Below are 10,626 nucleotides of genomic sequence, written 5' to 3'. Positions count from 1 at the left end.
TCATAAAAGGTCTACTACCTCCCTATAGTGTCTCCCTGAAGAGCAATATTTTGACACTCCATGGGCCTTTGTGGAACAATCTAAACTATAGCTAACTGCCTCTTCTTGCCTTTTTTATCTCCCAGGTCAACTCAAATCCTGGCTTTTGTTTAACAGCCTCCCCTACAGGTATCAGCTCAAATTAAAAGCTCCTTTTCCATATTCTGATAACATACTGCTCACTTGACACTTTAATCAGAGCTGACTTTGTACTTTCTTTTAAATGTGTCCGAGCTTTTGTTTTCCACTATTTCAACTATCAAAGGTACTAGGGCTTAAGGCCACCCTTCTTTTATCCCTTTGTCACAGATGGTACTGTAATCATAGGAATAGCTCAATAATACTTGATTGACTAATTAATAGTTGAAAAATAAATGAATTTGGGATAATTCAGGGACTAAGTAGATTAGGATAGTGGAAATAACAAGTGACATTTTTAAAGTAAGGTTTATAAAACATTCCTCATGTAGTCTCATTTTTTTTCTCACAGTAACCCAGAGAGGAAACTCAATGAGGTTAAGTGACTCTCAAAACCCAGACCCTCTTACCCCAAAGCTTGTATTATTTCCATTATTGTTGACTCCCAAGGCTGACTATACAATGATGTCTAGAGACTGCCCCTTCCTGCAGAGCATCCTTACCAGCAGAGGGCGCAAGAATGTAAAAGGGTCTTGGGATGGGTCGGGTTTGCATGCTGGCCCAGCCACCCTGGTCTACATGACCAGGGGCAAATTATTCATTTATTTTTTTCTTGAGCCTTCTCTTTAAAAATATTAATGATAATGCTCTCACCACCATAACAGGGTGGTCATAGGACAATAAATCACAACTTTCATGTACTTCGTAAGGGATCATAGAAGCCTGAGGTAAAACAGACATTGATTCTTATTTAATGCTTTAATAAATATTTGAAATTAGTTTGCATACTTGACACTTAAAAAAGAGTTACATCAAGTGGGTAAAGTAATGGAGATTAATGAAAAATTTCAACAGTCAGCAAGAATTCGAGGAAGCAGTTTGGAACAACCTTTCTGGATTGAAATGATAAGTGATTGGCCCCAGCAACTATTTAACTTAAGAAAATAATATTGCATGGTAGTAAGACTTTATCATTGATCATCAGTGCTCTCTTCATAATAGTAAAAGCAGAAATACCAATTTATTAAATGCACAGGTTTATAACTTATAGTTTCTCCATCATATTGAACACTGTGTAGCCATTAAAGCAATGCTCTAGGAAAATATTCTAAATAGAAAGATGATCAAGACAAGGAGGCAAAGCCCACATGATAAAAACAGCCTGACTTTGATTTTGTTTAAAAATATACACAAGACAAATCAAAATATTAAGGTATTTTAATGGATGAGATTGTTGATTTTTGTTCCTCTTTGCTTAACATTTACCACCTTTGTAATATAGAAAGTTCTTTCTTTTATAGGAGCAGAGTTGAAGTCCTTCATTAAATACTGCCTGGTAGCACAATCAGGCCAGTAGTTATGTAAATTAAGTCAACTGTAATAAAGAGACTTGGATGTTTCAAGGTAAATAAAGTAATTAAAATCCTGATGAAATTTCCCCAAGTTGATCACCAAGCTTTGACTTAGCTGCTGTAAGAATGCAGTAAATAGACACCAAGCTCCACTTTTTCAAAAGGCCTAAAAAGGCAGAAAATATGAACAATTGTTCATGTTCATGTAAAAAGCCATGTGACCTGTGTGTCCCAGAGCAAATGTAACCTGAAACACACCCTATCTCCTACCTAAGGCTGGCTGCACATCTCCGGACAGTGTGTTTGCTCTCCATTACTTAATTTACTTTCCTGAACTTGAAATGGAGTGGAATTTCAATGTAGAGTTACCCATTAGCTCCAGGGCTAAATTTAAACCTTTAATTAAATTAATCTGTTGATCTTAAGCACATTGCTTCTCCCTCAGAGAAGTGAAGCAAGTTTTTTAGGTGTCACAGAGTTTAATTCAGTGTGACAGTTGTTCTTTACTGCATTTGGGAGATTACCCAAGCTGCCTATAGAAATCCCCCCACGATTTTTGATTGCTTCAGGCGATGGCTCCACCCCCATCCTCCCTGGTTGGAGTTGGGGTTGGGGCTGCGACACCTCCTAGATTAGGTAGCCGCCCCTCTGGAAGGGTCATAGCGTCCTTGGCAAATAACCCACATCTCAACAAGCAAGATAGGCGTCAAACGGATGTTTATGAAATAAGTACCAGAGTAGCTATCCATATTGGTCCTGGCTTATGGGGGTGGAAAAGATCATAATCCTCAAAAATTTGCAAGGTGACAAGGAGAAAGGAGACTGTTTTAGCCCGTCTCAGTCTCTATAGAAAACCAATCACATTTTAGGGCCAAAGTGAAAATTTATGTTGGTCTTGACTCAGGGAGATGAAAAGTTCCAGCAGTATGAAATAGGGGGGCAAGGGTGTAAATCAGTTCGATCACACAGAAAATGTGCGTGCTCCTCAGCGCATATCTTCATCTTGGGGTCGCTCCCCTGGCCTGCGGATGAATAAGAGACACCTCAGTGGTTAGCTACGCTTTCAGGTGGGGCTGCGTACCTACGGGTGTAACTATTAATAAGACTTATTGGTCGGGTCCAACAGTAAGGCAGGGTCCAGTTAACTTGTCCAAATCTTTGTGTCGCTCCAAATAACTCTCCTGCAGAACCGCAAGTCTCCCAGGAGCACATCCCCACGCTGTGACTCACAGGTTCTGTTTGCACCCCCAATTCTCAGAGCTAGCGTGCCGGGGTAACGTGCTCGCCTCCCGCACCTGGCTTCTGCGCGCCCCGGGAGTCACCAACTCTCCCAGCAGGCAGCTGGGACGACCTGCACAGCCCCGCCACGCGCCAGCTCTCCCGTCCTCCTCTTCTTCCTCCTCCTCTGGCCCCTTACCCTCCCGCCGCTTGCCTCAGCGGCCGCCGCCTGCGGCTTTGTTTTCTTCCCAGGTTTCATTCCCCACACGTGATACTGTGTTATTGCTTCGGAGCGTGAGCGCCGGGCGCGCGCACCTATAAATACGAACACCGGGCCCGGGAGCCGGACCAGCCAAGCGACCCGCGGACGGGCGGACAGCCAGCGAGCCGCCAGCAGCAGCAGCAGCAGCAGCAGAAGCAGCCGCCGCCGCCGCCGCCGCACCAGCAGCGAGGGAGGGAGGCGCGCGCGTGTGGGTCGGCGGCGCCCCCCGCCCGAGCACCGAGGGGCGAGCATGGCCCGCCCGCGGGGGGGCTGGGCCGCCGCGCACGCCGCCTGCGCCCCGCGCCCTACCCAGCCCGGGTCGCCGCGGCTCGCGCCCGCCGCTTAGCATTCGGCGCCGCTCGCTTCTCCGGGCATCGCGGAACTAACGCCGCAGACGGACACAATGGCGGCGGCGACCGCCACCGCCGGCACAGCCGCCTGCAGCAGCGGCGGCAGCGCCGGCACCGACGCCGCGGGCACCAGCGGGTTGCAGCCGCCGCTGCCGCAGCCCCAGCCCGCGGCTGCCGCACCGGCCCAGCGGCCGCCCGAACCCCCCCGGAAGCCGCGCATGGACCCACGGCGCCGCCAGGCTGCCCTCTCCTTCCTCACCAACATCTCGCTGGACGGACGGCCGCCGCTGCAGGAGGAGGAGTGGGGCGGCGGCGAGGAGAGCGGAGCAGCTAAGCCCGGAGCGGGCAGCGCTTACGGCGCTAGGACTCGGCTCAGCCTACTGGCCGCCGGCTGCAGTGCGCTCGCCGCACCGGGCACAGCGGCCGCGGCGTTGGCTACTGGGTCTAGCCCCTTCCCACTGCAGCCTTCGCTGCTGCCGCCCTTGGCTCCGGGCGGCCACGCGACCCTGCCTGGCCCCGGAGCGTCGCGGGCGCTCGCTAGCCCTCTGGGCGCGGGCCGGACGTCGGGGGAGCTTTTGCAAACGTCCCGGTCGGCGCCTCTAGCCGCCTGTTCTCAACTGCAGCTGCTGGATGGGCCCGGGAGTGCCGAGCAGGAGGAGTTGGAGGAGGACGATGCCTTTACCACCGTGCAGGTGCCGGCAGCCGCCTTCTTGAGCTCCGGGACCCCCGGGAGTGGGAGCGGCAGTCGGGGCCGTCTCAACTCGTTCACTCAGGGAATCCTGCCCATCGCCTTCTCCAGGCAGATCTCACAGAACTACTGCTCCCTGGAGCAGTCGGGTCAGAGCGGCAGCACCAGCGCCTTTGAGCAGCTGCAGAGGTCTCGGTGAGTACCCTGGACGCTACACGCGCCCTGCTCTGCGTCGCTGTCCACCCCCCGGCACGCCCAGCCTCCCGGTAGTCTCTAGGCTGTACTGCACACACTGGTAGCTCCCACTTTCCCGCGCCCATTTGGATCCAGGGCTTCTGGTCCGAATTCCAAACCATTTGGGGCACGCGAAAGAGGAAGAGAGTCCAGGGGGTGTGTGGTCACACGTGGGTTTGCGAACCTGGTACTTGCAGAGCAGGAGCACCCTGCTAATGTCATGGCCCAGGAGTTGGGAGTTGCAGGAACCCATTAAAAAGGGGCTCCCGAACCTCACAGCACTAGGAGATCCTGAACTTCCTGAAACCCGGTTCAGACCCGGAGGTGCGATCCTCCAGCTGGGCTGGCAGCCGGCGGTCACAGCGTGGTGCGGTGGGTGGGGCTCGCGGCTGGGCGGCGCGCGGGAGCCTGAACTAGTAGCAGACACGCGAGAACTTTCCAAAGTTCCTGAGTTCAGTGTTGCTGTGGTAGGGGGAAACTTGGCGTTTTCTTTTTGCTTTCCTAAGAAGTGGGAAGTCTTTACATTCCCTTGAGCCCCCGTACCCGATTCCAGGATGAATTTGCTCGAGTTAGTTAAAAGCTTATTTTACCTGCAGGCATACTAGCAAAACCACGAAATGTTTCATATTTACTTATCCAGGAAATGGCAGGAGCTTGTTAACATATGCAAAGGACCGTCTGTTAGATTTGTGTGGGACTTGGAGTTTGGGGAGCAGCGGGAGTGGGGAGCAACTGGCGAGATTTATGCCCATTCCCTGGGAGGCTCTGATCTTAAGTCAATCTACTGTGAAGTAAGTTACAACATAGATTCCACCTGGGTTCGGTTGATTTAGCAGTTGATTTAGCCTCAGTTTACCCTTCAGGGATAGACCCTTGCCAGGATTCTGAAGGCATCAAGATGAGGTGGGAAGAACATTCTCTATTACAGCCTGTCTCCTGTAATGCGCCTGTTTTGCTCTGGCCCACGTAAGAAGGTAGCCTGTTGGAAAACTTCTCCTTGTAATCAAGTCAAAGAACAAGCCGGCTCATCCAAAATTGACTCTTTCCTGTGGATGAAATCAGGCCGGTGCTGATGTGTAGATTGCAGTTCAAGTGCCTGTAGGCCCAAGGGCCAGGAGTGTGGAGTAAGGGAAGCAACTTTGTGATTGCATGGATGAATTAGTGACACTGGGCACAGGTGACAGTCTGCTTCTGGCATTTCTTGTTAGAGCATGCATCTCCCCAGTAGCGGGTGAGTGTGTGGGAGGGGAATCCCTTTCTGGGCAAGTAGTGCACACTCAGCAGTTTCTGGGCAGCCCTGTGTTATTGCTTGACATTGCACACCGGCTCATAATTCTGGAGTTTGAGCCCAAGCCCCAGCAGTCAGTGGGTCATGACAGGAATTATAATAAACATACGTGTTATTTTAAGCCAGTGTGCAAGGACTGGCCTGTGTCACCTGGTAGACAGATGTGTTCCCTGTGCTGCAAACAGCTGGAGATCGGATTACCTCTAGCTCTTTCTCTAAGCAGCTAATTTCAGGGGATATGGATTATCTTGGGTTGTTATTTCTGAGCCAAAGAACATCCACAATTTACTCTCTAATCCTATCTCTGTGAACCTTTAGGATGTTTTTCTTGATCCCTCGCACTTCAACACATTAAGATGAGTTAGTATTAAGATGCATCCTTACCTGTCAATCATGTTCATCTTACTATATCTGAATAGTCCATATCTGGCAACTTGATAAGCACTTTTAAAATGACAACTGTCAACAGAAACAGTATCAAATTTGATGTGCCAGAGAGGGAGGAGGTAGGGAAAATTAATTTAAGAAGAGGCCTTTTAAGAAAGCCCAGCTTGGCTGAGGAATGGGGTCAAATGTGGCGTATCCTAGGACATGTACTGTCTGAAGTATACTGCTTTTATGATTTCTGAAGTGTACTTTCACCTGGTTTAGAGTACAAACTTATTTGAATAAGGCACGGGTGGGGCCTGTTTTCAGGGGCTTCCCTTCCCTTCCCTTCCCTTCCCTCCCTTCCCAGTGTGCTCCCTTTTGGAAAGCCTGTGTGCTTCTGTATACAACTTTACCTGGATGTGGTTTGCCAATAAAATTAGATTTGCCTTGGGTTCATTTCTAGCTGAATTCCATAGAACTTTCCTGCTCCAAAGTTGAGCTCCCAGATCTCAGCCTCACCAGGAGCTCTTAAAAATGCAAACTCCTCGGCCCCACCCTCACCTGCTTCAACCCAAATCTGCGTTTTAACGGGAACCTCAGGGGATTCATTTACAAATTAAATTGCGGAAGCACTGCTTAGTCTTTAAACCAGTCCCAAGGAATTAAAACCAATCGGGGTGAATTGCTTGAACTTCCAAACTTTGAAATACAATAGGGAGGAAGATTTCCATGCCTAAGTGTAGGCATGAGTGTGTGCTCAGTGAAGAGAGGTGCATGCAGAGATCACACCATTTCTGTATGCTGACATCTATCACATTTGACCCTCCCAGCCACCTGTGAGGAGAGCGTGGGCCTTAGGGAGGCCTATTAACTACCTTGGACTGGCCCAGCTACTAAGAGGCACATAAGATAATGGGTGGACCCCATTTGGGCCAGAATAGGAACCTGAGTTGTTTTTTTTTTTTTTTTTAAATTAATTAATTTTACAGTAGAATGCATTTTGACTTAGGGAACCTGAGTTTTTGACATCCACACCTGACATCTTTTCCCTAAGGCACTCAACCCCTGACACTCTGCCTTGCACACAGTAAGGTCACCTATCATGTTTGAGCTGCTGAGTGTAAATGAATGGGATACAGCTTGCAGGTCACTTTGGTGTGATTTGATATCTCGGATTACTGGTTACCTTGACGAGTCCTGCTTCCTCAAATGTTGAAGTATAACACCAGGGAAGCACACCAAGCCTGGAGTAGAAAGTAAGAAACTTGATTAAAGGACAGTAAAACAGACGTCTCCCGGGTGGAAGAAGGGATCAGACCCAAAGATGGAATCCGTGGGATGAGGAAGTCCTGTCGCTTTTATATGTCTAAAGTTTCCCTTGTTCTCCATTCTTCTCCCTTGTTTATTTCCCCTCATCCTGCAGAGTGACTGGGGGATGTGGATGGCCTGGCAGGGGGTGGGGGGTGTGCAGATGCCGGTGGGCTGGAAGGGCCTAGGTGGAGTGCTGGGTGGGAAGGGAGCGTCAGCCCAGGGGCATTGGTTAGCCAGCTCCCTGTCTGCTCTGGAGTTGCTTCATTTACAACCTTTTTGGGAGCCGGAGTACCTAAGGGCTCTGGAGACTTGAGCATCTTTCCAGTCTCTCAGGGGCTGTTTCCAATCCAGACTCAATTTTCTCCATCAGACCCGATTTAACTAGCTACCCTGACTACCTGTCTTTATATCTGGCTTCAATTTGTACCCCTTTAGTGATTCCTGGCAAGTTTTGCCTCTTTGTTTGGGTCTCCCCGGTTTTGCTGCTGCGTCTTAGGCTCTGTTCTGTTGGACTGTGGCCTGGGGATCCTACTAGCCTTGTGAGGGGTCCCCTGTGGCCTGGGAGCCTGCACTGGGGTGTGCAGAGGCACCCTTGTTGGGTTTCCTCTCTGCTGGAGTAGTGAGACTCCCATCAGGAAGGTGTTAATGGGTGAAAGGGAGTGTAAACTTAGAAGGTGTCTTAAGGCTTCTTTTACTTTAAAAACTTCACCCAGGCAGCTGCTGGCAGCAATCCTGATTACTCCATTTCCTGGAGCTTCTGATGGCCACACAGCTGCCCAGCAGCCGTCTCCAGCCCAGGTGGAAGCTCTGTGCCTGCCAGAAGGGTGGCTTGGTGACTGGGGTAGTCCTTAGAAATGGCAAGCGTCTTTTACCTTTTCTGAACACCTGAGTTTGAATCATGCCACTTGGAGAATTGGGCCCTCTATGGGAGGAGGGAACAAGGTGCAGAGGAGCCCCTTGGCCTGGGTCCCAGTGCTGTGGCCAGGGCAGCCTTTCCATCCCAGGCAGGTTAATTAGCCCTTCTCCTCCGGAGAGCCTGGGCAATGGCTTGGGCCCTTTAAGCCAGATGCCTGTGGCACTGACATTTGTTGTGGAATGCAGACTGAGTGTGGGCAGGGGGTGCTAAAAGCTTCCAAAGGCTAGTCAAATGTTAATGTAGTTAGGATGGGGGGAGGGGGGGTCCCTTCAATGGCACCTTCTTCTTTTTGATAGCTCCAAGCTCTGTGGAGGGAGGCTTATCCTGTACTGATTTGTTCCTATTGTAAGGCTGAGGAAACTGGAGCTCAGATGTGTTAAGTCATTTGCTCAAGGTCACTCAGCCCTGCTCGCTGAGTTCTGGCTCATTCCTGACTGCTTACCCTGGCCACTTAGGGCTTCTGCCCCTCCTTTGTGCACCGCCCCTCTTGGGGTGGAAACTGGGCTCTGGCTATAAACTAATGTCAGTGTCTTGCCTGAAAGAAAAATGCAAACCGACCAGTAGTTGAGAATCGGCGAGTGGGAAGGGAGATGGTCATTCTTCCTTAACTTTGTCACCACCTGGCCATGTGACTTTGATCTCCCTAGCTTATTGCTTAAGTTGTCTTTGAGCCATTTTCCCAGCCGCAGTTACAGAAGCCCAGGCTGCACGCAGTCTCAGGCCAGGCCCGGCTCTGGTCAGGACACTTTCCAAAGTCTACGCCTGGTTTGTGCCTGGCTGGGAGTTAGGCAGTCAACTAGTGGCCCTAGCTGCTGGCAGAGGCATCCCGGTCCCCGCCCACTCCCGTCCTTGTCCTCCTAGAGCCTGTGATGTGGGTGAGCTCAGGAGGCAGAATAAACGAGCAGCCTGTTCCGTGCTGGCAAGTGCCCAGTGAGGGCAGCGAGTTCAAGGGTGACCTTTTGCTCTCTGGAAGGGTGGGGCAGCCTGCAGGGCTCTGTACACTGTCCCACAGCTGGCCTGGGAGCTCCCCTTGTGCCTGGAGATTGTTAGGTTGTGGATGGGGGCTGAGGACAGGAGGCTTTGAGCAGAATGGGAAGAACTGGTGGGTGAGGTGGTGACCTCATGTGGGACAGAGACTTGGGGAACCCTACCTTCTGGGCCAGGTGGGTTCTTAGGAACCCTGGTGGAATTAAAGGCTTGGGACAGATGAGTCCGCCTTCTTTTCCTGATCTAGTATTCCTGTGGCCCACTGCAGGGCCTGGGACACGTTTAGCATGGGGACATGTGGGAAATTAAACTCTAGGCACCAAGCAGCTGTGTGTCTGTTCCACAGCACTGGTCTCAGAATGCGCATGAATGAATGAATGGATGGATGAATGGATGGATGGATGGAGTAGGGGGAGCTGGAGTAGCAGGGAACCCTCAGCTGTAGGTCTCCTAGCTGGACAAGAACTTAGGGCCATCCGAACCCCATTCCTCCAGGCGGAAGTGATCTCTATAACTTCGTGGCTAAAGAGCCTCAAGTTCACAAAGGGCTTTTGTAGACATTGACTTCAGCCCCAGAAGGCAGGAGTCCAAGGTCACGCGGTGGACTAGGGGTGGCATTAGGTGCTTTGTTATCTGTCAGGTATGTAGTAGAGGAAATTCTACTAATGAGACTTAATGCCTTGCATCACTTATTCATTCAACAAACATGGAACATAATGAGTATCAATCATGAGGCATCACTGTGCTAGTCGTAGGAGATAGAGACGTAAAACCGGGTCCCTGACTGTGTTGGGTGATGTAAACAAACAAGCATTTAGCACAGTGATGAGTGTGTGGTTAGAGGTGAACTTGGTGTTTGAGCCCCCACAGAGTGGGGCTCTTCTGACCCTCCCCTGTGGGAGGCCTTGCAGATGGCCTAGGACACAGTATGTTTATTTAACAAACATGGGACAGGCGTTATTCTAAGCACTTTATAGGGACTGAATTCATATACAGCACCCCGGTTTCAAAGCACAGAGAGGTTAAGTAACTTACCCAAGGTCTCTTAGTCTGAATGTGGGAACTGGGTTGGCAGCTAGGCTCCAGAATTTGCAGTCTTGCCCACCTCACTTGGCTCTGTGGACTACGGGCCACACTCACAAATGCTTGTTAAACTGGCTTCAGCTGAACCTGGCAGAAGTTGACCTAAATGACCTCAAAGGTCACCACCTACTCTGATTTCCTTATTTACATTTCTATCTCTCTGTCATTCAGGGAGGACCTTTGTGCATGAGGACCCAGAGGCAGGGCCAGGGTGGACAGGGATCACTGTGGCCACAGTAGTGAAATCCTGCCCAGTGCCGCCTTGCACTTCCCCTCTTGAGCTGGATCCCGTCTCCTTTGTTGCTTCTTACTTCTGGCCCTGGCTTGTCGGGGCATGGGGTCACCCTGGGGAGCATCAGCCTGGCCCCGCTCAGGGTGATGTGGGCTCTGC

General features: G+C 50.6%; 1 protein-coding gene across 3 annotated transcripts in view; it reads left to right on the top strand.

Moving 5' to 3' along the window:
- Positions 1-2,792: 2,792 nt before the first annotated feature.
- Positions 2,793-10,626, top strand: part of Cables1 (Cdk5 and Abl enzyme substrate 1) — a 107,404-nt gene continuing 99,570 nt past the window's right edge. The window contains exon 1 of one of the 3 annotated variants that reach the window (XM_076836935.2): positions 2,793-4,242. In XM_076836935.2, the coding sequence (XP_076693050.1) occupies positions 3,413-4,242 (830 nt within the window). In that variant the 5' untranslated portion in view covers positions 2,793-3,412. The remainder of the gene's footprint in view (positions 4,243-10,626) is intronic. The other 2 variants (XM_076836933.2, XM_076836932.2) reach the window with 2 other exon arrangements.

Source organism: Callospermophilus lateralis, chromosome 17, assembly GCF_048772815.1.
Source record: "Callospermophilus lateralis isolate mCalLat2 chromosome 17, mCalLat2.hap1, whole genome shotgun sequence".
Classification (NCBI taxonomy): domain Eukaryota; kingdom Metazoa; phylum Chordata; class Mammalia; order Rodentia; family Sciuridae; genus Callospermophilus; species Callospermophilus lateralis.
This window is presented reverse-complemented; position numbering and strand designations above follow the sequence as displayed.